This window comes from Camelina sativa, chromosome 9 (assembly GCF_030686135.1).
Source record: "Camelina sativa cultivar CO46 ecotype springtype chromosome 9, ASM3068613v1".
In the NCBI taxonomy this organism is placed as follows: domain Eukaryota; kingdom Viridiplantae; phylum Streptophyta; class Magnoliopsida; order Brassicales; family Brassicaceae; genus Camelina; species Camelina sativa.
In genome coordinates, this window is record NC_141888.1 from 43,070,957 (window position 1) to 43,097,154 (window position 26,198).

The 26,198-nt window shown below is 35.0% G+C and overlaps 4 protein-coding genes, 4 long non-coding RNA genes and 1 other non-coding gene across 18 annotated transcripts; 6 read left to right on the forward strand and 3 right to left on the reverse strand.

Moving 5' to 3' along the window:
• The first annotated feature begins 3,160 nt into the window (after nt 1-3,160).
• LOC104714767 (reticulon-like protein B3) lies at nt 3,161-5,148 on the forward strand. Its single transcript, XM_010432223.3, has 5 exons — nt 3,161-3,726; nt 4,056-4,236; nt 4,328-4,469; nt 4,551-4,620; nt 4,731-5,148. The coding sequence occupies exons 1-5, from the start codon at nt 3,531-3,533 to the stop codon at nt 4,907-4,909; spliced, it is 768 nt and encodes a 255-aa protein (XP_010430525.1). The 5' UTR covers nt 3,161-3,530; the 3' UTR covers nt 4,910-5,148.
• A 210-nt stretch (nt 5,149-5,358) lies between these two features.
• LOC104714768 (uncharacterized) lies at nt 5,359-7,391 on the forward strand. The gene is made up of 2 exons (XM_010432224.3): nt 5,359-6,695; nt 7,146-7,391. The coding sequence occupies exons 1-2, from the start codon at nt 5,370-5,372 to the stop codon at nt 7,167-7,169; spliced, it is 1,350 nt and encodes a 449-aa protein (XP_010430526.2). The 5' UTR covers nt 5,359-5,369; the 3' UTR covers nt 7,170-7,391.
• A 1,347-nt stretch (nt 7,392-8,738) lies between these two features.
• On the forward strand, nt 8,739-10,808 carry LOC104714769 (uncharacterized). Of its 7 annotated transcripts, none has more exons than XR_015565450.1 (5): nt 8,739-9,249; nt 9,416-9,487; nt 9,910-10,050; nt 10,167-10,257; nt 10,397-10,808. It is a non-coding gene; the product is annotated as an uncharacterized LOC104714769 (long non-coding RNA). The 7 variants fall into 7 exon arrangements; XR_015565453.1 differs by having other exon boundaries at nt 8,753-9,249; nt 10,174-10,257; XR_015565448.1 differs by having other exon boundaries at nt 8,764-9,249; nt 10,356-10,808.
• A 2,007-nt stretch (nt 10,809-12,815) lies between these two features.
• On the reverse strand, nt 12,816-13,678 carry LOC109126296 (defensin-like protein 269). Its single transcript, XM_019229698.2, has 2 exons — nt 13,193-13,678; nt 12,816-13,094 (listed from the first exon to the last, which is right to left on the reverse strand). The coding sequence occupies exons 1-2, from the start codon at nt 13,248-13,250 to the stop codon at nt 12,877-12,879; spliced, it is 276 nt and encodes a 91-aa protein (XP_019085243.1). The 5' UTR covers nt 13,251-13,678; the 3' UTR covers nt 12,816-12,876.
• Nucleotides 13,658-14,338, forward strand: LOC147939426 (uncharacterized). The gene is made up of 3 exons (XR_015566034.1): nt 13,658-13,789; nt 13,999-14,081; nt 14,198-14,338. It is a non-coding gene; the product is annotated as an uncharacterized LOC147939426 (long non-coding RNA).
• A 745-nt stretch (nt 14,339-15,083) lies between these two features.
• On the reverse strand, nt 15,084-20,048 carry LOC104714773 (uncharacterized). 4 transcript variants are annotated; one of them, XM_087464880.1, is made up of 17 exons: nt 19,755-20,048; nt 19,384-19,616; nt 18,697-18,818; nt 18,532-18,620; nt 18,393-18,431; nt 18,216-18,309; nt 18,022-18,070; nt 17,796-17,887; nt 17,641-17,705; nt 17,061-17,560; nt 16,885-16,972; nt 16,671-16,781; nt 16,022-16,590; nt 15,779-15,917; nt 15,628-15,696; nt 15,430-15,546; nt 15,084-15,332 (listed from the first exon to the last, which is right to left on the reverse strand). In XM_087464880.1, exons 2-17 carry the CDS (start codon nt 19,605-19,607, stop codon nt 15,219-15,221), a joined length of 2,481 nt encoding a protein of 826 aa, XP_087321006.1. In that variant the 5' UTR covers nt 19,608-19,616; nt 19,755-20,048; the 3' UTR covers nt 15,084-15,218. The 4 variants fall into 4 exon arrangements, with proteins under 4 accessions (XP_087321006.1, XP_087321004.1, XP_087321007.1 ...); XM_087464878.1 differs by having other exon boundaries at nt 17,641-17,711; XM_087464881.1 differs by having other exon boundaries at nt 19,915-20,046.
• Nucleotides 20,049-20,930: 882 nt separating this feature from the next.
• TRNAL-CAA (transfer RNA leucine (anticodon CAA)) lies at nt 20,931-21,014 on the forward strand. The gene has a single exon. It is a non-coding gene; the product is annotated as a tRNA-Leu (tRNA).
• Nucleotides 21,015-22,065: 1,051 nt separating this feature from the next.
• LOC104714772 (uncharacterized) lies at nt 22,066-22,795 on the forward strand. The gene is made up of 2 exons (XR_015565455.1): nt 22,066-22,224; nt 22,358-22,795. It is a non-coding gene; the product is annotated as an uncharacterized LOC104714772 (long non-coding RNA).
• Nucleotides 22,796-22,979: 184 nt separating this feature from the next.
• LOC109126297 (uncharacterized) lies at nt 22,980-23,320 on the reverse strand. Its single transcript, XR_002033404.2, has 2 exons — nt 23,231-23,320; nt 22,980-23,131 (listed from the first exon to the last, which is right to left on the reverse strand). It is a non-coding gene; the product is annotated as an uncharacterized LOC109126297 (long non-coding RNA).
• Nucleotides 23,321-26,198: the final 2,878 nt, after the last annotated feature.

The following is a 26,198-nucleotide window of genomic DNA, read 5'->3' on the forward strand; positions in this document are numbered from 1 at the left end:
TTTATTTAGTAAGTATGTGGTTAGAGAGGGTAAATTGTGTAGATGTAAATATAGTTTGGCTACCTCCATAGGATTTTGGATTGACAGCCGTGATTATTAGTATAGTTGATTTGCCAACAATAGAAGCATATAACTTCCGGAATTCGGCTGCACATCCATCCCATACCATGATGCGGACATTGTTACCACTGCATATATATTGAGAAATTAAGTTCTAGTAGCTGGGGGAATACTTGTCAACGTTAGATGGGATGAATGAGAAACTTACTCGGCTAGTCGCAAATATAAAGTGATTTTGTCCTCTGAGGATGGGTCATCCAAACTGGTCCCTTGAATCTTTGTTAGTTCCCCAACAACATCTGGAATGTGAGTACTTGTTAATGGGATGAGTAGAAAAATATATAAGTAGATAATGATGCTGATAGACATAGATATTTAGGAAGCACTACCAGGTAAATGTTGATTAGTCCCAGCAAGAGTCCACAATTCATTTTGTTGGCGGAACCTAAACATCTCATGTGGAATCACGGATGTGTTTCGTTCTATGGATGTAAGGATGGTCCCATCCAAGAACTTAATTACGTAGGGATGATCTGTTAGTTTGTATTGTGGATAGCTAGTATCCACTTGAAAGTCAGAAATATTGTAGATGCTCCCCTCGTGAAGGTCATCTCTGAAGCGGTAAACTCGGTATTGGGGTATGGAAACTTGAATTAAGGTAGACTGCATTATATATATCTTTGTTAGTAATTAAAATAAAGGGGCTAAGAAGATGTATATAAACATATGGAAGTTGTATACCTGTTCATCAAGTAGGAGGAAATCTAGGCTGATTATTTTCCCATTTTGATGGAAAGCTTTTGCATGCCATTTGCGTAGAACACGGCCACACACCATTTGAGGATCACGCCCTGGCTGTAGGTCCTTCAATGGAATTATAGTCATACTTGGTAATTGGTAATGGTGGTAAGAATCGAATATGGTAATTTGGTTTATATATAGAAAGAGCCGAGTTTGGGTTTTAAGGGAGACAGTAAAGAGGAAGACGTGGTGTATTTATTAAGAGATCGTGGAGGAGATCGTGATTTGAATATAGGATTTTATAACGTAGTCTTAATGTCGTATATATGAGTTACGATTTCCTGTTAATTTTGAGTTAGGATTTTAATCGTTTGTATGGGAATAAAATTGGGAACCTATTAAATACAGTATCAATCAGCCAATTTAAAGCGTTTGTATGGGATTAAACGAAATACCAAACAGCGAATATCGTACGAATTTAAGGTAGATATTTTCGTTTACAAATTTAAGTGAGACATTAAAGGAGGGACATTAAATTTGCTTAAATACAATATCAATCAGGCAATTTAATTCGTTTGTATGGTATGAGTTACGATTAATTTGAAACCTATTAAATACAATATCAATCAGGCAATTTAATTCGTTTGTATGGTATGAGTTACGATTTTCTGTTAATTTTGAGTTAGGATTTTAATCGTTTGTATGGGAATAAAATTGGAAACCTATTAAATACATTATCAATCAGCCAATTTAAGGAAGACATTAAATAAGTCATTAAATTAGAAAACCTAGTAAATATCGAACAGCCAATAAGGAGAGAGTGGAAGTGTACTTTTATATATATGATTCATGGGTTCAGTTCAATTTCATTCATACTGCATTTATATATTTAGTCCTTCGATGTAAATCAATTCATTTGTAGTTGAGATTTAATTTACATAATATTAATGGGACACACTCTCGTCAAAATAAAACAAAAAAGTATTTTCTCTTTTTTTTTTTCTACTACTATTTTGCTTTATCAAAATATTCAAAAGGGCAAAGCACTTTCAAAAGCAAGTCAAAGAAGCTACTCACTCGTTGTTTGATAGGTAGGCTTCCCTGAATTTCAGCTTTAGTGGATTTTCCAATTTATTTATTTCTAGTAATTTGTTAAACTTATATATATATATATATCCAATTTATTTATTTCTAGTAATTTGTTAAACTTATATATATATATATATATATATATTTGAGATTGGTACAAGATAATTTGTTAAATTTTGATATGTAGTGATCCAAATTTTGACTCCAACTAATTTCAGAAAGTCTTACTAATTTACAGTCAATTTTTTACTGGTCAAAAAAGATTAAAAAAAATGCTTCATAGTAGCCTGCCTAAGCTATTTCCGTCCAACTCAAATGATTAAACCAATTATGTAGTAGTATCTATTTTGAATAAAATGTTGATCCCAAATCATTTCAGATACTCTTATAAACATGATATGCCTCTCTTTATCCTGTTGATCACGAGAAGAATATTATTACCCTAAGAAAATCTGATCTTGTCGGGCTAATTGTTTGGCATGATGCCGCAATAGTATATCCTAGCTATTTGATTTACATAGGTATTAATTAAGCTACATACCTTTCTATATGATTTAAATGCACTACAGAAAAATCATTTAAAAGGAAAACAGACAATTTGATTCATTAGAGACCAATAACCACAGCTAGATTTGTCTTATATGACTAGTTATTTATTTTGTACACAACTAGTATGTTTTAGCGACAATATTAATATAGTTGTGTTGTGCAATGATTTATATTAAACAAAGATTTTAGATAGACTACGAAACACTTTTACTTAAGCCCAATATTTAGAACTTGGAAATGAGACAGGGTTGAAACCATATTTATCCCAAGAAATTTATTATAAAAGTATCTACACAATAAGAAACCATATTTTACAAGAAAACTATTCTAAAGCATGTACACATAATGCATTCTGTTTCTACATATATAGAATTGGAGATCACCTTAAAATTTTTGGAACTTATAAAGTACACAATTTACTATGATTGTTGTTGCTTCAAATTCAACATACGTCGGAGTATATATGAAAGATCATAATCTCAATGTTTGTTCTTCACTAAATCTCTAACCATTATGACTTATAGTGGGGAAAAAAAAACCTAGGGTTATTTGTCACAAAAAGAAAAAAGCAGCTATAGTTCTTATAATTTCACTTCATATTTTGGGCCTTCCCTTAAAGATTCTCAGAGGCCCAAATGAAATTGTTCTTTGATCCATCACATCCCACGACGTCGTAGTTGAGATCCTTTACCGTCTACCTCTACCCTCTCGACGACCACGTGCGAGCGACCCCATTGAAGACGTTAATCGAATTTGGACGCTCTCGATTAAGAAATTAACGGTCGTTTGTCTTCCGTCTCAACTCAAAGATGTTACTATTATTTAATTAATTTCTTAGAAAGTAAGCAATTAATTTCCAACGGTCAAGATTAAGTTTGGATAAATCGACGGGTGAGATTGAATCTGTATCAAACGCTCTTATTATTTAGAGAGAGAGAGAGAGGCGACTGACTTGAGAAGAGTCACTCTTTTATTAATTTTCTTCTCCGTTTCTCACTCATCGCTTACTGAAACCAGAAAAGAAAAACAGTTTTACTTTTAGGGTTTTTTATTTTATTTTGCGGAGGTTACAAGGAAAACGAAGTTAAACAATGGCGGAAGAGCACAAACACGAGGAATCAATCATGGAGAAGATAGCTGAGAAGATCCATGGTCACGGTGACTCTTCTTCTTCGTCTTCTTCTTCCGATTCAGATGACGATAAGAAATCTTCGTCTCTCAAAACCAAGGTTTATCGTCTCTTCGGTAGAGAACAGCCTGTTCACAAGGTTTTTGGTGGCGGAAAACGTATGGATCTCTATTTTTTTCTTCTCCTGATTTTTGATTTTTTTTTTTTTTTTTTTCTTTGCTCTGAAACTATGAGGAATCATCGATTAGGCGATTTTAGTTATCGGATCTGGATTCTAGGTTTTGCCTGCTATTGATTGTGAAGTTTTGCTGTATGTTTACTTCATCGAGCCTGTTGATGTTGTTGTAGATTTGTTTTGTTGCTTGGATAGGAGAAGTGAATTAAACGAACGATTTGATTTGTTGTTTGTTGGTTTATATTTTACACCTTGTTCTGAATCTGAGAGGATCTGTGGAATGATTGGTTTCACCTTGTTTTGAAATCTCAGCTGCCGACATTTTCCTATGGAGGAACAAGAAGGTATCAGGAGGAGTGTTGGGTGCTGCAACTGTTTCCTGGATCTTATTCGAGTTGCTTGAATACAATCTTCTCACTCTTTTTGGCCACATTTCAATTCTTACTCTTGCTGTGTTGTTCTTGTGGTCTAGTGCTAGTACCTTTATTCACAAGTAAGTTTTAATTGATGGATGTTTATCTTGAGTGTGAGATTTGAGGTTTAATCCATGGTCTGTTAAAGCTGTTTTTTTTTTTTTATTACAGGACAACTCCACATATCCCTGAAGTTCACATCCCCGAGGAAGTTGTTCTTCAGCTTGCTTCTGGACTAAGAATTGAAATCAACCGTGGTTTTACTGTTCTTAGGGACATTGCATCAGGAAGAGATCTCAAGAAGTTTCTTTTGGTAAAACCTTTTTTTATTTGGTTAATTATGTTGTTGTTTGATTTTGCTGGTTTCTAATATTGGTTTGCAAATGTGTTTTAGGTGATTGCTGGTTTATGGGTTTTGTCCAAAGTTGGCAGCTCCTGCAACTTCTTGACCTTAATCTACATCGGTACTAATCCATACTCTTATTGCATCCAATTGATAACCTTAACTAGTTGTGTTTTCTTTGTGTTCCTTTTAATATCTAATTTTCATCGTTTTTTTTTTTTCTGCTTCCAGCGACTGTACTTCTATTCACGATTCCCGTGCTTTACGAAAAGTATGATGATAAAGTAGATGACTTTGGTGAAAAGGCAATGAGGGAGATTAAGAAGCAATATGTGGTGTTCGATGAGAAGGTTTTAAGTAAGGTGATGAGCAAAATCCCTAAAGGAGCCTTTTACAAGAAGAAGGATTAGAGAGTGTGTAAGTTTCTCGCATCAATATGATGATCTGTGTCTTCCAGATTGATAAAAAAAAATCTCAGAAGCATTGTTTTCTCTTTTACGTGGTTTTATACTACACTCAAAATCTCTACAATGTGGGTGGATTTTTATTCGGGGTATAACCAAATTTTATAGCCATATTGAATGATTCTGTTTTGGAATACCATTTGTCAACATGAATTTTATTATGATAAATCTTTGAATATTCTGAACTTTAGTTTTAATTTCTATACAGAATTTATTGTTTCTGCCACTGATTTGGCAAAGTTGTGTACATTCATGATTACTTAAAACGTTACACTGTCTTTTTTGAACCGGACCGGTCGTGTTTCTGATTCAAAATTCTTAAGCGGTAAGGGTACCAACCAAATTGAACCGGCCAGTGAATGGAACCGGTCGTGTTTCTCATTCATTTTTGTGCCTTCTAGACATTATGATCAATACACAGAACTTCTTTGATATCGACGGGGAGAAAATTTACAAAATCAAAATGTTGGCTAGGGCTTTGAGATCTGAATCTGCTTCAGCTTCAGCTAGATTGGGCAGCACGAGATTGATTCATCTTCGTTCCGCCAAGACACGTACGGCTAATTCGAAGAGCTTACCTTCTTTGGGTGAAGGTACTTTTTTAGGAGATGAATTGAAATTGACAAGTGGGTTTCATTATATCAAAACCTTAGATGATGCCATTGTTTTGTTCGATGAAATGGTTCGATCTCGTTCCTTGTACTACTCGGCTATCGATTTCAGTAAAGTAATAGGTTTGGTAGTGAGAATGAATCGTCCCGATGTTGCGATTTCTCTCTATCAGAAGATGGAACTGCGCAGGATCCCATTTAATATCTACAGCTTCAATATTCTGATCAAATGCTTCTGTGACTGTCGTAAGTTGTCCTTTGCTCTGTCTACGTTTGGAAAGATGGCCAAACTTGGTTTCCAGCCCGATGTTGTTACGTTTAACACGCTGCTCCACGGGTTATGTCTAGAAGATAGGATCTCTGAAGCCGTATTTTTGTTTGATCAAATGGCTGAAATGGGATGTACACCCGATGTCATAGCGTTCAACACACTCATGAACGGTCTTTGCCGTGAGGGTCGAGTTCTCGAAACACTAGCTCTTGTTGATCGGATGGTAGAAAATGGTCATCAACCTGACATTGTTACTTATGGAGCAATCGTAAATGGAATGTGCAAGATGGGCGACACTGAGTCAGCTTTGAATCTTCTTAGGAAGATGGATACAAACCACATCAAAGCCCATGTTGTAATCTATAACGCCATCATTGATCGTCTTTGCAAAGACGGACATCATAGCGATGCTCACAATCTCTTCAGTGAAATGCATGAGAAAGGAATAGTGGCAGATGTGTTTACCTACAACTGTATGATAGACGGGTTTTGTAGCTTTGGTAGATGGAGTGATGCTGAAAAATTGTTGCGTGATATGATTGATAGGCAAATCAATCCTGATGTTGTAACTTTCACTGCATTGATCAGTGCATTGGTCAAAGAAGGGAAGTTCATTGAGGCTGACAAATTGTGGGACGAGATGCTCCGTAGGGGTATATATCCTAATACAGTCACATATAACTCAATGATCCATGGATTATGTCTAGAAGATAGGATCTCTGAAGCAGTAGCTTTATTTGGTCAAATGGCTGAAACGGGATGTACACCCAATGTCATAACATTCAACACACTGATGAACGGTCTTTGCGGCCAGGGTCGAGTTCTGGAAGCAGTAGGTCTGCAACAAAAGGTGAGTGTCTGAGGAACAATTAACGTGGTGGGTCTGCTTTGTTTCTTGCTTTTTTTCTCTAGTTTACAAAACACCCTTGGGATTGAAACCAAACCAACCCAAACCTTATGTACTCAAAAGTTTGTAGCTTTTACTTGTGGAGTAGATATCAAAATTGATTCCGGTTTGTTTTGGATAATTTCTTCGCTTTGAACTAATGTTTTAACTTCTTTTAAAAAATTGTTAACACTATAATACAGTAAACACAAGACTAGTTTGGTCTTTTTTAGTTTGGTTCGGTGTATAGTTTAAGAAACCTTGGATTGTAGCCAGCTCGTAGAAATTCTTCCTGAACTTGTTCCGACTTCTGAATCTTGACGAACTTGAAACAACCTTGAGTTTTCCTGATTAAAAGCTTAAGATACAGATTCCAGATTAAACTCTTGCTGATTTGGTGTGTTTGTTTTGCAGGATCATCTATCAACTAGAGGATGAATAAAAAAGAATGGAAGACTTTACAGTTTTTAAAGTTTTTATTCCATACGAATTCAAATTTGTTATATCGGATATCTATCATCCTTCTTGGTCTTCTTGCAAACATGTAGAGATTGGTCAGCTTTTGTGTGTGTTAGATTTTATATCAAACGTTTGCGTTTTGTTGGTGTTAAATAATAATAGAGCAATTCGTATTCTTCAATTAAAGATGGTTCGATGTAAGATAATATTTTTGTTAATAACGTAAGAAGGTACATTGAAACGTTGTGGCACTAATAAGGTGATGGAGTCTCCTTTTCGCATAGTGCGCAAGTACATTCATGATGATAACAATATTGAATTTTACAAGATGAGAAACAACTATTTTCGCAATCTTGATTGCTAAAGCAAGTCCCAAAGTATTGCTGGGGATGCTTCGGTGGACATTCTCCTCCAACACACTCCACATGTTGTGGACTTTGCAGCTCCCTTGCATTTGACATCGACAGACCTACACATATTCATTCAATCATATAATCAAACTAGGTACTGGCCCACGCGACGCGTAGATTGTGGTGTAGTGTAATTTCGTCTGATTATGTAATATATGGTTTTAAGATAAGGGAATGATGGAGCGAAGTATGAAGGTTAAATTTAAGTAATATAATTTTGTATGTATATATATTATATAAATGTGACTATAAGTTTAGCTGACTATACTATTATATAATATTTTAATATAATCATTTTTTAATAAAAAAAACATAATTATGTGGGAGAAATTAATGTTGAATTATTGGATTGGAGTTATATTTGTGTTAAATGGGTTTTTAATGCTTTTTAAAGTGAGTTAATTATTACTTAATTATTATATTTGTCTTGGGTTTTTAGAAAGGTATTTCAAGAGTTGTCTTCCAATTTTGAACTGACATATTGTTTTTTTAATTATTAACTCAACACGTAGACATAATATTTCAAATACAAAATATTACTTGTGATATGTCTTTCAAATTTTATTTTCTTATATTATTTTATGTACTTCAGTTTGATGGTTTTTCATAGTAATTAGTACACTCACCTTGATGGAAATATAAAATTTGTAAAATATTTTATTTTATTAATCATCTGCTTTTCTAAATATATTATAGAAATATTTACAGCTTCCAATTACATGAATCTCTATCCCAATTACAGCTTTGTAGTCTCTCAGAATCTCATCAAGCTTGTTGCTTTTATGGTTTTTGGGTGCAACCCTCGACGGAGAAGTCTGTTTAGCTTCATGGGTCGTCTCTGTTTGGCTTCCACAACACGAGACGTTGTTAGTCCTCCTTCTAATCAAGGCAGTTCCAAGAAGTGAGAACTGGTTTAGCTGAATTGCTCTTAACAATGTCGTCGACATGTTGTTAAGAATGCTTTAAAGAATCAGAAATGAGGAGCTTAAGCAGACGGAACCTGGTCGCATCACTTCTCACCGGAGTCGTATCGGAGGAGAAGAGCCGTCGACTTATCTTTTCACCAAATTGGGCTTAATCGAGTGATTGGGCCTTTTATGCATTTTTGAAGCCCAATTAAAATTAGACTGCTCTGTTTAATCTAGTTTGTTCGAATTATTATCGAATCTGTATCTTCTTCTTCGTCACTCTCTCTTCTCCTTCTTTCCTCTGATTTGATTCTTCACCTTAATTACCCTAATCCCTATTTCTGACCTCTATTTCTGTTATCTCCTTGATAAGAACTCCACAAGCTAAACGGCACCGCAAAATATAGGTGACGACGGCAGCGGCAAGTAAGGAGCAGACTCCGACTGAACTGTATTAGCCTAACCAATCCCAAACTGAGTCGAAGTCGAAGTTGAAGTCACAGACGAAGTCAAACCCCAGCCGGAACTGCTTTGATTGCTCATCTTCGGGATCGAACTGTAGTCACTAATTCAAAAAATTAGGGTTTCAAGGTATTGAAATTCCAGGGATTTTCGAAGAATCAAAGAGGAATTTAAGGGAGATTGAAGAAAGTGTGAAGAGCCATGGAGAGAATTTAGAGGAAATTAGTAAGAGATGCAATTGGCGGAGGAAAAATTACATTCCTTGTTTCCGTTAAACAGGTTTGTTTTTTATTGTTTCTAATGTTAGTGCTCACATATGTTTGGTTTGTATTAAAATGATTTCGAGTAATGTTAGTGATCACATATGTTGCAGAATTTTTAAGGTTTTCTAGTTTTTCTTCTTATCGATTTTGGATTTTTTTGGCACATGTGGATCCAAAATTAGCTTCTTATGGCGTTGAGAGTCCTATATATGCTGTTGTACAGCTTGCTCAGACCACAATGCGTAGTGAGCTGGGTAAGATCACGCTTCTTTTTCTCTCTTTCAAGTTTTACATTGCAAAGAATTTAGAATCTGCTACTTGTTCAATTTCAAAGTCTAGTCAATTTAGCTTGACTATTGTTGTTAGTTGTTAGTCCCTAATTGACTATTGTTTCTCGCACGTCATGAATTGAAATGTTACTCTCAGATTATGTTTTCCCGTATATGCAACAGAGTCCTGTTACGTTTACTTGTCATAGTTTAGTAATATTCACATCAATTTTGTTTAAAAGTTGATTCCACGGAATATAATTTAGCTTTTAAATCTGTGTTAATATAACCTGACATACAATTTAAACAAAAGGTGAGACGGTGAAGATGACAATCAGTTCTGCTAATTGCTTTAAAGGTCCTAATTTTGTGAAATATGTGACTGACTGAGATACCCTATTGTACAGGGCTGTTGGTGTGCCTGGGTTTTTTTTTTTTGACATTTTTGTATTTGATGAGTGGAAAATGCTGCAATCATATAGAAGCTTAAAGAAACAACGACTGGAGATGAGGCTCAAAACAGAAGCGGAGGTAAACAATTCTAGAAGGTGGAAATCATTAATCTTTAAATGAATTTAATTATTTGGAGTTTTCAGTTCGGGCCTTCTTGCTTTCTCTCTCTGCTGGCTCTGGTGGTGAGCCTTGACCACTGATGTCATTACAGTTTGCAGAGGCTGGTTGTTGGACTTCGGTGCAATGTTTCTCTGATGTCTCTGCGGTAAACTCGGTGTTGGGGTATGGAAACTTGAATTAAGGTAGACTGCTTTATATATATCTTTGTTACTAATTAAAATAAAGGAGCTAAAAAGATGTATATAAACATATGGAAGTTGTGTACCTGTTCATCAAGTAGGAGGAAATCTAGGCTGATTATTTTACCATTTTGATGGAAAGCTTTTGCATGCCATTTGCATAGAACCCGGCCACACACCATTTGAGGATCACGTCCTAGCTGTCGGTCCTTCAATGGAATTATACTCATAATTGGTAATTGGTAATGGTGGTAAGAATCGAATATGGTAATTTGCTTTATATATAGAAAGAGCCGAGTTTGGGTTTAACCATGAAGTTAAGAGATCGTGGAGATCGTGGTATAATTAAGAGATCGTGGAGGAGATCGTTTTTTTAATATAGGTGTTTGACTTGTTTTTTGGATAGAGGATTTTGTCTTAATTTCGTAGATATGGAAAGTGATGAGTTACGTTTTAATTTCGTATATATGGGAAGTGATAATTTACGATTTTATGTAAATTTTGTATATGATAATAAATGTGGAGCAATACAATAGGGACATTAAATTTCGAAACGAATAAAATACCAAACGATTGTGTAAACCAATTTAAGGGAGACATTAAAGGAAAAATTTTATTACAAAACCTATTAAATATCGAACAGCCAATAAGGAAAGATTGAAACTCTACTTTTATATATATGATTCATATTTCAAAGAAAAAGAAAAATGTGAGTGACACATACAGAGAGAGGAAGAGAAATTAACTTACATGAGAGAAGAAGGATTGCGGCAAGAACAATGAGCATTGCTGTCTTTGATACTGCCATGTCTTTTTCAACTTTTGATCTATATGTTTTTACTTTTTTTTTACTGATGAGATTCTTCTATATGGTCTTTGTGTCTATTTATATACAATGAGCAAATGATATGAAAGCTCCATAAAAGGTACATAATATTTTATGCGCCTCTCATATGTGGATACATTGTGGAATACAGTGTACATACATAGTCACAGTAGCTTCATAAAAGGTACATAATATTTTATGCGATTCCCTTAAAGGTCATCTCCAACGGGAGGATGGTAACAAATATCTTATTAGTGATTAAAGCAAAAAAAAATATAAACGTAAAATGGGGTATTAGCTAAGAAATAATAAATCTTAGTGTTGATTTTAAGTGGTTTAGTATCCGTTTATGTCATAAACCAAAAAATCTAACGTTTGTGTGTTCTGAGGTTTCGAACTTTCAAATCTCAATCTGTATATACATATTTAGTTTTTCTCTCTTCTCCTTCCTCCACCTCATCAATTCTTATTTTCAATTTTAATAAATTAATTCACATCATCAAATAACATAACATCTAAAATTAATGCATCAATTCACTTATTTGTATAATTTTTTTTTATTATTAAAAACAATCAGTTTAAATAATTTAAACTAAAACAAAATGAAAAAATATAACAAAAAGAATACATCAAAAAAATATCAAAGTAAAATATGAATAGAGATTATATAAACAAAGATATATATTAAAAGTATATATATATATATATTAATCAAGTTCTCAAAAATTAAAATAATGTATATATTTAAAAGACGTAGAAGGTTATTTGGAATAAAATATATTAAAGAAAACATCCTCTAAACATCACACACACACCAAAAAAAAAATAGTGAAAAATACTAAGAAGGAATTTGAAAAAGATATTTGTAATAAAAACAATTAGGATAGTAGTGGTAGATTGTAGAATTTTGATTAAAATATTTTAAAATTTTATTTTTGGATAAATACACATATTTAAAAGTTAGAGTAATCTTATGAGTTTGTAGATTTAGGAAAATTAAAATAAAAGAAAAATATATAAACCATAGTAGACTATACATATTTTAAAGTAAAAGAATTCTTTATGTGAACATAATTTTTTTTTTGTTAAAAAGTTAAGAGAAAATATAATATTTGATATTATAATATGATGTTTACCGATAAAACCAGTCCAATTATGAGTTTTATTACTAGGAAGAAAAACTTACGTGTAGTAGATAACACTGTTAAAGAAACTTTGCGACAAAGAGTGGTTCTCTAAAAAGTATTGGAAGATGAAAAATAGTTATGACATATTTTCATAATTAATATAATATAACTTATAAGTGGGATAATAGAATGTGAAAAGAGAGTAGATGCAAGAGAGACGAATGTATACCCAAAAATAAAATAAAAAATTAATTGTGAAAAAATGTAAAAAGAAATAGATAAATTATATACTTATATATCACTTAATAAAATAAATTTGAGATCTATATAGATTTATCTTTTCATATTGAATAATTATAATAATATTCAACGGTTTGTATTAATAATTAGAAAATTATAGTCCCGCACACAACGTGTGGGTTATAAATCTAGTTAGTGATAAACTGGACTAGAACTTCCGGTTTGTGTGGTCCGAGATCGAGGTTTGAATTCTGTGGAGTTGTTGTGCTATATGAAATTTTCTGGGGAAATACAGATCGTTTTTCCTATTAAATAATAGAGCAATTCGTATTCTTCAACTAAAGATGGTTCGATATATAATCCTGTTATGAAGATGTAAGATAATATTTTTGTTAATAACGTAAGAAGGTACATTGAAACGTTGTGGCACTAATAAGGTGATGGAGCCTCCTTGTCGCATAGTGCGCAAATACATTCATGATGATAACAATATTGAATTTTACAAGATGAGAAACAACTATTTTTGCAATCTTGATTGCTAAAGCAAGTCCCAAAGTATTGCTGGGGATGCTTCGGTGGACATTCTCCTCCAACACACTCCACATGTTGTGGACTTTGCAGCTCCCTTGCATTTGACATCGACACACCTACACATATTCATTCAATCATATAATCAAATTCATATTTCAAAGAAAAAGAAAAATGTGAGTGACACATACAGAGAGAGGAAGAGAAATTAACTTACATGAGAGAAGAAGGATTGCGGCAAGAACAATGAGCATTGCTGTCTTTGATACTGCCATGTCTTTTTCAACTTTTGATCTGTATGTTTTTACTTTTTTTTTACTGATGAGATTCTTCTATATGGTCTTTGTGTCTATTTATATACAATACAATGAGCAATGTTATGAAGCTCCATAAAAGGTACATAATATTTTATGCGCGTCTCATATGTGGATACATTGTAGAATACAGTAATATACATTGTGCAATACAGTGTACATACGCTGTCACAGTAGCTCCATAGAAGGTACATAATATTTTACGCACACTCTCTTAGATCATCTCCAACGGGAGGATTGGTAACAAATATCTTAGCTAAGAAATAAATCTTAGCTAAGATAAGTAATAAATCTTAGCTAAGATTTATTTCACTTTTTTTTTTTTTGTTCTTCCTTGTCTCTCTCTCGCGATGTCGTTCTCGTAATCTCCGAAGGGGAAAGGAGCAGGTCCCGATCTCACTCGTTTGATTTTAGCGGCACCAGATGGGGTCGATCCAAGTCTTTACGACGCCTGCGAGCAAGCTCAGAACCGCCGGAGATCTAAACAACCAATCGTTCATGTGTCTTATCTAAACAACCAATATGTTTCTGGATACTTATTTCATGTGTCTTATAACTTATAGAATACTTATTTGTCTTCTTATAACGTATTCTTATAGTTGTCATGTGTCTTATAACTTATTCCTTGGATTCTAGAATCTGGTTTATCTTATGAAGTAAACTTGCAAGGCTCTTTGTTAAGCTGTTTTTCTTCTTTTAACTTTTCCAGAGCAGACAAAGCTGTGTTGTCTTCCTCTGGCTTTCAGGCTGATGTCAAAGCATTGCAGAAGGTTCTCAAATCCATACACGTGGGTGGGGTTAATTTCCTTTGCTCTTTTGCAGATATATTTTCCTTTTTAAGAAAAAAAAATATATATATATATAATATTTTAATGTGAAGAGTGTTCTCTGTGTTTGGTGTCTTGCAGATCTATCAACATCAGCATAACAAGCAGATGACCTGTCCTGCAATGGCCCAGCTTCTCTCCAACACTCTTTATTTCAAGCGTTTTTTCCCCTTCTATGCCTTTAATGTTCTAGGAGGGCTTTATTGCAACGGTACATTGTGTGATCCTTATTCCTGATTATATTTAGGAAAAGGGTGTTTCTTGTTAAAAAAAAGCCAGGGCATTGGTGTGTTGCTTGATGGTCTATTCGGAACAGGCACAGTTTCAATTGTTCAGGGCATTGGTGTGTTGCTTTGTGTTTTCTTTTGATCAGGCAAATTCGGAGCTGTGTTTGCATCGATACCAGTCCCGATATACGCAGCATTGGACTCTGTCCTCTTCGACCTTGTTGGTAAGACCATCACAAAACTGAATCCACAACAAACTTTTCTTTCAACTTCAAGTTTGTACTCATGATTCTTTTTTCATGTTTTGATTGTAACTTTCATGTTTTGCTTCTATTTAAAGCAAGTTTTTGAAAAAAATTTAAGAACTTTGAACTAAAAACTTTACCATTGGAGGTGTATTTTTTACATGTATCTTATGAAAGTTTTTAGCTTTGAATTTGTATTTTTTTCTACTTAAAATAATGTTAACATATTTGTTTACAACTTTACTATCGGAGATGCTCATATATACAGTATATAAATTAGGCTTGTTCGTTTAGTTGGTTGCGGCAGACGCAGGTACATTTATTTGTTTGCTTGCTGCAGGTACCTGTGTCAAAATACTGCAACCTGCATCTAACATTTTTAAACGTTATTTCGATTCAGCGATTAAAAACGTAGACGCAGCCGCCTGCGTCAACCAAACGAAAAAATCCATTACAGAACATTTACGACATAATTAAACTTCGACAATATCATCATTTTTATTCTCTTATTATTATTAACCATGGAAGAAGAAGAAAAATTCACCATAATATTACATTACCAAATTTCACAATTCATCACCGTACGTGTGTTCTTTTCATTTTCCTAGTAACCCATTCTGATGATCATCATTACAAGAAGTAAGTGAGTTGTTCTTTCTTCCTCGAACCACCTTCTCCATACAACTCATTCCACTGCTTCAACTCTCCCATCCCCGCTCCCTCCGCAGCAAAACTAGCCGCCACCTGTGTTTTCAAAACTCAAAAACGTTTTAAAACGCAAACGCCATTTTACATATATCCACACGCATAAATGTAAATAAAAACCAGTGTGTAATTTCACCTGATTCTTGGCTTCTTTAAAGTCTTGTCTGTTCAAAGGGCGAAGTGTAATCACTCTATCCTCCTTCCCTTCATCTTCTTCACCCGCCCTCAAAGTCTCTCTCTGCTTCTTCTTCTCCTTCAAATATCAAAAACGAATAACAATCAAAGCTAATCTAAAATGAAGAAATTAGTACTAAACGAAAGCTCAAATTCTTACCGTATCTTTGACCCTCTCATGTTGTATAAGCTCTCTCACAGGCCTATAAGCAGCGGTTGTGCACAGATTCTGTTTAAATATCGAATTAACACATTACTACACATTCAAGAAACAGGGTTATAGAGGAAAAAAGAAAGATCTTATATCTAACCTTGAGATCACTTCCTGTGTATCCATCAGTCATCATCGCTAGTTCCTTGTAATCCAAGTTTTCATCTACTTTCTCCTTCGCTAACAATGTCCTTAGAATCTTCTCTCTGTTCTCTACTGCCGGTAGTCCCACCATGATCCTGCGTAAGAGTAAAACCAAGTAAACCGAATTCACATGGTTACTAATTTAATTGATCTTGGAAAAACTGTTAAAAAGTAAGTAGGTCATGGCTTAAGTTTATACCTTCGTTCAAACCGTCTGATAATGGCCTCATCTAGATCGAAAGGCCGATTCGTAGCAGCAAGTACTAAGATACGCTCACCAGGTTTAGTCATTAACCCATCCCAATGACTCATAAACTCATTCTTAATCTTTCTCATAGCTTCATGTTCTCCAACTCTCGTTCTCTGTCCCAACATACTATCAACTTCATCCACAAATATAATGGTCGGTGACACCTTCGAAGCTAGAGTGAACAAAGCCCTAACATTCTTCTCGTCTTCTCCAAACCATTTCGAAGTTATGGTCGACATCGAAACGTTTATGAAACTCGCTCCTGCCTCTCTGGCAATGGCTTTAGCTAGCATTGTTTTACCAGTACCCGGTGGACCGAAGAGTAAGATTCCTCTGCAGGGCTTTAAGAGTCCTCCTGTGAAGAGGTCTGGTCTACGGAGAGGAAGCATTACAAGCTCTTGTAGTGATTCTTTTATGTCGTCAAGTGCACCAATGTCTTCAAATGTGACATTGATTTCTTCTGCTGGGATTACTTCTGGTCTTATCCGTTTCTCAAACTCGTTATCCGGTGCAACTTCCTGTTCCATAGGTTAACACAACTGACAAGAGGTTTTTTGAAATTACCATGAATAATATGAAGTAGATAGATCAAACTTACCGGAGCTTTTGGGGTTACTTTCTCAGCTTTAGCTTCTTTCTCAGGTTCCGTTGTGACACTCCCTGGTTTAGTCTCCGGCTTGACATCAGCCGCTAGTTCAGATTTTGCTTCCTGAAACAGTAAATCAAAGAGACTTATTTCAGCTATGGTTCTGCTCTGCTTCAGTCTTGATCCTCTGTTTTCATCTAAAAACAGAGTATAGAGAGATTGAGACCTTGGATTGTTCATCCTTAGTTTTTTGCTTTAGCTTCTCACGACCGCCAGATTTACCTTCTCTGAAGAGGCTGAATCCATGAGATAAACTAAACGTACAAGATAAAAACTAAATCAGTACCAAATATCGCCGTAGAGGTTTGTTTGTGAAACAAGTTAGGGTATTTTTTAAAAAACCTTGTAGAAGATATCACTAGCTTTCCGTTTCTGTACTCAGGATCTTTGTTGTTCATCAGATGATACGAAAGAGCAGAGACAACAATCTCTTCAATGTAATTGCTTAAAACCTTCGTGTCCTCAAAAGAGATTGATTCAAGGTCATCGCATATTAAATCATTCTCCGACAAAACTTCCATGATATGGTTCCTATTGTCCTGAGTTTGGATCATGTTCATGTCGCGTTCAAGCTGCGATTTCCAGCTCACTAGATGGGTCTCATCCTCGGGCGGTCTTATATCGATGTTATAAGGGAAAACAGAAGAGAGCTTCTCGTCAATTTCTTCAGCGTCTTCACTCGACAAGTCTACGATTCTTGAACCGAGAATGAGGACTGGTCCACTGAGTTTCTGGAGAAGCTTTTGGAACAAGTTGTAAGTTCTCTGTGAGCGGAACAGAAAGTTCTCGACGTCCCGAAGATATAACACAATCGGATTCGCCTTGGAGACATAGGCCAAGACCTGCACTTTGCATTTGCAAGATATTATATAAACCAGATTCAAACAAACTAATGCATATATATATTGTAGTTTTATATTACCTTATATAAAGATTGGACAAGAAGCTTTTCATCGAATGACCAACTGCTAGTACGCTTCAACGGCGCTGAACCTAAGATTAAGTATTAGTCGATGTGTCGGAATGAGTAAAGATTAAAAGTTTCAATTTTCTTTGTTGAGAGATGCACATGATAACCTTGATTTGATGAAGATGCAAGGTTGCTAATATTAGCTGCTGCTGAAGAGTTTCGACGAAGCTTTGGAGGGTTACTAGAGCCTTCCATTGAACTGCATAGATAACGTACGGATCACACGGTAAACGATAAAATTACGAATTAGATTGATTTGTAAAACATTGAAGGATATTATTGGCATTGCTTAAAATTTGAAGTAAAAAAAAAAAAAAGACAATGAAACACAACCTTGATTTGATATCCACACCACTGCTTTGCCTCCTCAATGTACCACCAGCTAAACAGATTCATCAACGAACAATGTTAATATTGGTCAATTTAGACAGATTAAAATAAACTATTAAGGCTAGTTGATGACCAAGTCCATTACTCGGTTAAGCCTAGACGATTTAACATTTGACCGGGACAAAAATTTGATTTACCTTTAGGCTCTTCTCTTTGAGGAAGGATGGAGAAAGAACTAAACAGTCCTGATAGTTGCTCTAAAGCAGATTCTGAGGGAGATCTCTTGAATGACTAATACAAACGAAAGAATAATCCGATTTAGATCAATTACAAGAAACCTAAACAATTCGCAAAGAAAACAGTAAACAGCTTACGGATGATTCTGTATTTCCGCTGCCATATTTGCTCTGTATCTGCAAACACCATAAAGAAGATTTTAAGGTTCACAATAGAGAAGACACTCACAGTAAGAAACAGATCACAACAATGTTTTTGTTTAGAGTTTCAGAAAACCTTTAGTGCAAAATCGTTGACGTCTAGAAGAAGTAACTTGGCGTCAAAGAAATGAGCTAGGGCTTTGGCTAGCATTTGTTGGTAAAGCTCTGCACAGAAACAAACAATATTAAGTATCAAAACATAAACGAAAAGGAAACAAGATCAAGATCATCGGAGTCTAACCGGCAGGGCCGGACAAGAGAATGGCTCGACTAGCAGGAGACAAGTTTCTCGCATATTTCGAAGCATCAAAGTGCTTCAAATGGACATAAGCTGCACTTGTTAGAAGCACGCGTGTTTGTTCGCTGCACAATCAATCCCAAAACATTGATGAACAAGATAACATATACGTATCGGTGTAATATTTCAGACATGGAAAAGAATAAATCCAAACATTTTGGGATAAAGATCACAGGATCTTAACATGTTACTGACACGTGTCGTAATAACAAATAATAATGAGATCATTCATGTTTGTACTATGTTATAATATGTTAACAGAAAATTAAAATTCACATGCTTCACCTTATTTGTATCACTCCAACGAATAATATCTTATCCGTTTCTGTAAAACTACATCTTATATAAAAATGAATTATCCAAAAAAATTGTGATGACTCATACTATTATTTTCTTATCCTTTCTATACTCTCACTTGTATTATCTTCTTGAAATTCGCAAACTATAGACTAAAAAAGTGTCGATCAAAGCATAATGGAAAAAGATATAATTTCATCACAAGAATTATTATTACATAATCAGAATTGATATATAAATCTTAAAGTCTAGTTGAATTTTATGTAAATAAATTATGGGAACTTTCGATATACAAAAAAAAAAAAAAAAAAAAAAAAAAGTAATTCAAATTACCTGAGATAATAAGGAAACTCATCGAAAGTAATTTTACTCTCTCTGCCATCAACAACTTGACGGAGAATCTCCTTCTCCATCTTATCCGCCGTGACAGCGTTATTAGACGATGCCGAGTTCCCGCCGGCCCATTTACCAACGGCTTGACCCGAAGCCAAACCCAAACCCACACCGACTCCAACCCCGACGCCCAGCGCCGACAACAACATCTGTTTGCTATCCATTTTGATGATCTTCCAACAAAAACAAAATCAAAAGTGCAACAAAATATATAAAACAAAACAGAGTACTATATTAATATAAACGAAGATCTTATACGAAAGATACTAATCACAACTATAAGATATGTTTATCAAAAGTTATAAGTAAACCTTGTTTTGTAAGATATCTCTCTTAAAGTCTATTCATCTCCAGTTTCTTTCTCTTATTGTCGTCTCACAAGTAACATAAAGAAACTTCTATTTCTATAATCACGATATATAACTGTCTTTAAAAAAAAAAACCACAGAGAGGTTTGAGAAACGTGAAGACCGGATCTAACGACACGTCATCGCCGGTGGTGAAAATGAGGCAGAGACGGCGGCGAATATGAGAGATTTTTAGGGGTTTTTTTCTTTTTTTCTTTTTTTCTTATAAAGATATTTTATGATCGCTTCTCTATTTATGAGAGATGATGAGTGTAACTGTATGTATACATAACACATTGAAAACTGATGAGTCATTACCGAGACTTTGCTTACGTGTCGTTATATCAACGGCTACTAGGTTGGTTTTTGGCAGTTTTTTATTCGATGTTGCCGCTTCTTTACTTTTAATAACCACCCTTTAGTTCTGTAGTTTCTTTCGTTTATTCCTCAATACTTTCGATATTGTCATTCTAGTCCATGTTTAGGGTGTATTCATAAGATTGAATAGAAAGGAAACAAAAGAAAAGTAAAATAAAACAAAAAAGACCTTATAATATTAAAAGGAGGCAGAATCTAGAAAACATGACTGTTAGATCTAGAAAGCGTGGCTGATTTAAAAGCCGTTGGATTGAGAAATAAGATCCCACGTAAGGGAACAAGTTGACGGCTTAGATTGAAAAGGTATGGCTTCTCATGCCTTTGGCAGAATCGTAGGCATTAATTAATTAATCTGTGCTGTGTGTTGCTGCCAATATTTTAAAAACTAAAACCTAACCAGGCGCCCAAATGTATCGTACTTGCCTTTTTCTGCGCGTCATGTCTATAGTCTTCTTGCTGTTAGACTGTTAGTGATGAAATGGGCTTTGTTGTTTTGGTCTCTCAAGCAAATGAACCATTTCGAAATTGTCAATAGACCCCATATTTCTTATGTGGGCTGATCTTGGATATTTCATAGGGAAAACTTATACAGTGCGATAGCTTCTGAAAATATATTATACCCTTTTGTCACAAAATTATGACAACAGAGTATTGATAATTATGCGGTATTGATTATACCCTTTGTCACAAAATTCTGACAAAGGGTATGGGTATTGATAATTATGCGGTTATTAATACGTATTAACGTTTTAGTACAACGGAGTCAGGATGGCCGAGTGGTCTAAGGCGCCAGACTCAAGTTCTGGTCTTCGTAAGAGGGCGTGGGTTCAAATCCCACTTCTGACATTTTCTTTTATGTTTATTTCTTTTTCTGCCTTCCTTACTACTACTAGTCTTAATTGTTTAGAGATGAGATGAGTTTTAATTTGTGTTTAGGAAACATTGTCCATAAATTTATATTAAGATTTGATTTTTGTTTTCCCCAATATATAGTATTCATCAGTTTTGTGAAATATATATACATTATATTGCTAAGGAAATAAGTTGATTAAGAAAAATTAGCCATGTTAATTAATTTTAGTCCGTTCAAGTTATTGATGAATTTGGTTCATTTCTGACAAATTTGGTAAAACATTATCCATAAATTTATATTAAAAATTTGATTTTTGCTTTCCCCAATAGTATTCATTAATTTTTTGAAATATATATATATATATATATATATATATATATATATATATATATTATTGCTAAGGAAATAAGTTGATTAAGAAAAATTAGCCATGTTTAATTTTGGTCCGTTCAAGTTACTGATGAATTTGGTCCGTTCAAGTTAATGATAAATTTGGTCCGCTCACGTCATATTCTTATATTCTAGTATTGCCTTAATTAGGTGAAGCAGATAATGCACATGGCCCATAGGAATTCAATTTTGGAAAATGGCATACATAATTAATTTTAGTTCGTTCAAGTTACTGATGAATTTGGTCTGTTCAAGTTACTGATGAATTTGGTAAAACATTGTTCATTAATTTATATTAAAAAATTATTTTTGCTTTCCCCAATAGTATTCATCAGTTTTGTGAAATATATATACATTTTATTGCTAAGGAAATAAGTTTATAAAGAAAAATTAGCCATGTTAATTAATTTTGGTCTGTTCAAGTTACTGATGAATTTGGTCCGTTCATGTTTATTCTAGTATTGCCTTAATTAGGTGAAGCAGAAAATGCTCATAGTAAGATTGTTAAATTTTGGAAAATGACATACATATGTGAGTAAAAGTTAAGTGGGAAAATATAATTAATTGGGTAATTGCTCAAAAATAATAATAATGTAATATTTTTTCTTCATAACCATTGGGCTATATAAACATGGCATGCTACATTGATAAAGCTCACAAAATTAAAGGCAAACATCATCAAAGAACAAGTAGCTAGAGAAATGTCACTGAGACGAGTTTGTGAAATGCAGTATAAGATTGCCGTCCCGCAAGAGCGATTCTGGGATCGTTTTGTCGACAATGAGACTTGCTGGGCTAATATAAAAGTTACAGGTCTATATTATATAACTCTCATACTCTTATAATTTCATATATGTTGTACTTGTTCATAACTCTAATATATTCATTGTTTTTGTTGGCTACATTAAACCATCTGCTCACTTTACTCAAATATAAATTGAGTCAGTGGATCACCAGACGAAAACCATGAAGCAACGGTTCGTCAAATCTAATTTCGTTAAAGGCTATAAGTTGATTGCAGCAACTACAAAAGTTAGTGACGACGAGTCCAGTGGCTTGAATTGCATCATAGACATCACTGCGGAGTACGAAAAGAGTGGCCTTGAGATCAAAGACCTTGAAGAAGTCCAATTCCTTGTGGGGAGTATTAAGGAAGCGGCTTTTCTTTGCCCTGCCCGTGTTGGTGACGATATTCCCGTGCCAGTTCGTCTTAAATAATGGCACCGGCCCGTTAAATCAATCCATGCCATAATCGAAGGAGGATTCATCTAGGGTCATGTCCCATGAAATAAATAAATTGAACCCGCCCCCAAAATATATATGTGTGAGTATTGTATCCCATGACTTGCTTTATCTCTAAATAAAGTTGTTACGTATTATTATATGCATGATTGTTTCAAACTATAACTAAATTCACAATTGTCTACTGCTAAATATGATAACTGAACTCGGAACATCTTCATTTCCTAAGGCGAGAAGTTGCAATTTTGCAAACAAAGACATGAGCTTTATTACCATCATCATAAAGACTGTTTTGACAATTCACAGGTGGGCTTTTACCTCTATGATTCACACTATCACAATAACCTTTGCTTCGACCCTTAATTCAATATCTACAAGACAATGAGATCAAATAAGACACAAAGACACAATTAGCAAACCAAATCAGTAAACCGCTTACGGATGATTCTGTATTCCCGCTGCCGTATTTGCTCTGTATCTGTAAACACACAAAAAAGTATATTTAAGGCTGTTCACAATAGAGAAGACTCACAGTAAGAAACAGATCTCAATGTTTTTGTTTAGAGTTTCAGAAAACCTTGAGTGCAAAATCGTTGACGTCTAGAAGAAGTAACTTGGCGTCAAAGAAATTAGCTAGGGCTTTGCCTAGCATTTGTTGGTAAAGCTCTGCAAAGAAACAATATTAAGAATCAAAACATAGACGAATAGGAACAAGATCAAGATCAAGATCAGATAATCGGAGTCTAACCGGCAGGGCCGGACAAGAGAATGGCTCGGCTAGCTGGAGACAAGTTTCTCGCATATTTCGAAGCATCAAAGTGTTTCAAATGGACATAAGCTGCACAATCAATCCCAAAACATTGACGAACAAGATAACATATACTTATCGGTGTACTATATTAACAGAAAATTAAAATTTACATGCTTCACCCTATTTGTATCACTCCAACGAATATCTTATCCGTTTCTGTAAAACTACATCTAATATAAAAAGAATTATCCACAAAAAAATAGTGATGACTTATATTATTTTCTTATCCTTTCTATATTCTCACTTGTATTATCTTCTTGAATTCGCAAACTATAGACTAAAAAAGTGTCGATCAAAGCATAATGAAAAAAAAAGATACTATAATTTCATCACAAGAATTATTTATACATAATCAGAATTGATATCTAAATCTTAATGTCTAGTTAATTTCATGTAAATCTTAAAGTCTAGCAGAAGCAGAATCGTAGGCATTATTTTAACTAATATGTGCTGTGTTGCAGTCAATATTTTAAAAACCTAACAAGGCGCTGAAATGTATCGTACTTGCCTTTTTATGCGCGTGGTGTTTATAGTCTTCTTGCTGTTAGTGATGAAATCGGCTTTGTTGTTTTGGTCTCTCAATTAAAAATGAACCATTTCGAAGTTCGAAGTATCATCATATTCATATATGGGGTCTATTGACATATTTCTTATGTGGGCTGATCTTGGATATTTCATAGGGAAAACTTATACTGTTATACAGTGCGATAGCTTCTGAAAATATATTATACCCTTTGTCACAAAAATCTGAAGTTGTTTTGATAATTAATTACGTATCAACGTTTCAAAGAACAAAGTCATGATGGTCTAAGGCGCGAGACTCAAATTCTTGTCTTCGTAATAGGGCATGGGTTCAACTCCCACTTCTGACATTTTCTTTTTTGTTTATTTCTTTTTCTGCCTTCCTTCCTACTACTAGTCTTAATTGTTTAGAGATGAGAGTTTTAATTCGTGTTTAGAAAACATTGTCCATAAATTTATATTAAAAATTGATTTTTGCTTTCCCCCCCAATATATAATATTCATCAGTTTTTTTTTTTTTTTTTCAACCAAACATTAATCAAATTAAAAAATAACTCCAAGATTGGTTGCCCAAACCGGAGGAAAAGAGTTTACAAAGGAAATTTCAGAGGAAAGCAATCTTGAAGAACGGGCTAGACAATCTGCCCTTACATTGAGCTCTCTAGAGATCCTGATCAGGGAGAACGAGGAAAAGCATGGTCTGAGCACAAGAAACTCCTCTAACAGGTTCGAAAAAGATGGCCAATCGTCAGGCGTCTGCACCATCGCCACCAATTCTGCACAGTCTGTCTCAAAGCTTTGACATCCAACTCCAGCCGCCAAGAGTGACTCCATAGCCCAAATCAAGGCTTGTAGCTCTGCATGTAAGGATGTAGGACCGCATCTCTGACTCCGTGCTCCCAAAAGGAGAGTCGCATCATCATCACTACAACACCACCATCCTAGACCCTGCATAGCATCTGACCCTTTCCAAGAACCATCAATCTGACATCGAGGAAACGCTCCCCTATCCTCCACCAGAGGCGTAGTATGCAAATACCTATCCGAATAGGATTTTGCTTCTTCCCATAGTAATTTATCATTATTCGCCTGGTGTAGAATTTCCGTCGGCTCGGCCTGTAACCCCTGAAAAACTTTTTTATTCCTATCTTTCCATAATGTCCAAAGTATCCAAGGAAGACGATTAGCTACATCCGAATCCCCCGACTGAGAGGCTGCCCGCCAAAAAATAAAGTCTAAATTTGCATAAATTGAAGCAAATGGAAAGCCATCGGGGACTAACGAAACTAGGGACAACTCCCAAACATCGAGCGAGCGAGGGCACTCAAAGAGAGCATGATTGATAGTTTCTGGTGCAGCCCCACACCGTTTGCAGAGTGTATCACACCGGATACCCCTATACGCAAGTCGTTCGAGCACTGGGAGGGTGCCCGACGCAATCTGCCAGAAAAAATGTTGGACCTTTGGGGGAACATCCAGCTTCCACACCTGGGCCCTGAGGGCCATACATGTTGGTCCGTATTCGACTTCCGTCATCAGTTCTCTGGCTAATCTATAACCTGATTTAACCGTATACTTCCCTGACTTGGTAAAATGCCATACTAACCGATCCCGTTGCTGGACCTTACTGACCGACATACGCCGAATAATCGGTATATCCCCCGGATCCAGAAACTCTTCTAGAGTAGGCAAGTGCCAATCCTTCGTGACAGGATTAATTAAGTGGTTCACCATCAAGCTCGGTAACCAGAGTCGTCCCCGACCATTGGCAGGACGTGGTCTAATATCCGGAATCCATGGATCTCTCCAAACCGAAATAGAACTACCCGAACCTACCGCCCATCGCGCTCCATATTCCACTAAATCTTTCGTTGAAAAAATACTCCTCCAGGCAAAGGAGGGATTAGAAGGTTTTTTGGCCAAAAAAATATTCATCAGTTTTGTGAAATATATATACATTTTATTGCTAAGGAAATAAGTTGATTAAGTAAAATTAGCCATGTTAATTAATTTTGGTCCGTTCAAGTTACTGATGAATTTGGTTCGTTCAAGTTACTGATGAATTTGGTCCGCTCACGTCATACTCTTATATTCTAGTATTGCCTTAATTAGGTGAAACAAATAATGCACATGGCCCATATAGAAAGATTGTTCAATTTTGGAAAATGACATACATATATGATTAAAAAAATTGTGAAATATAGTATTCATC

Coding starts and splice junctions, on each gene's coding strand:
- LOC104714767 (XM_010432223.3), top strand. CDS start 3,531: ATGGCGGAAGAGCACAAACACGAGGAATCAATCATGGAGAAGATAGCT. Junction 4,470..4,550: donor ATCTCAAGAAGTTTCTTTTG/GTAAAACCTTTT, acceptor AATGTGTTTTAG/GTGATTGCTGGTTTATGGGT. Junction 4,621..4,730: donor CTTGACCTTAATCTACATCG/GTACTAATCCAT, acceptor TTCTGCTTCCAG/CGACTGTACTTCTATTCACG.
- LOC104714768 (XM_010432224.3), top strand. CDS start 5,370: ATGATCAATACACAGAACTTCTTTGATATCGACGGGGAGAAAATTTAC. Junction 6,696..7,145: donor CAGTAGGTCTGCAACAAAAG/GTGAGTGTCTGA, acceptor TTTGTTTTGCAG/GATCATCTATCAACTAGAGG.
- LOC109126296 (XM_019229698.2), bottom strand. CDS start 13,250: ATGGCAGTATCAAAGACAGCAATGCTCATTGTTCTTGCCGCAATCCTT. Junction 13,095..13,192: donor CGCAATCCTTCTTCTCTCAT/GTAAGTTAATTT, acceptor GAATATGTGTAG/GTGTGTCGATGTCAAATGCA.
- LOC104714773 (XM_087464878.1), bottom strand. CDS start 19,607: ATGGATAGCAAACAGATGTTGTTGTCGGCGCTGGGCGTCGGGGTTGGA. Junction 18,071..18,215: donor TCAAAGAGAAGAGCCTAAAG/GTAAATCAAATT, acceptor GAATCTGTTTAG/CTGGTGGTACATTGAGGAGG. Junction 17,561..17,640: donor TTGTCCAATCTTTATATAAG/GTAATATAAAAC, acceptor TGCAAAGTGCAG/GTCTTGGCCTATGTCTCCAA.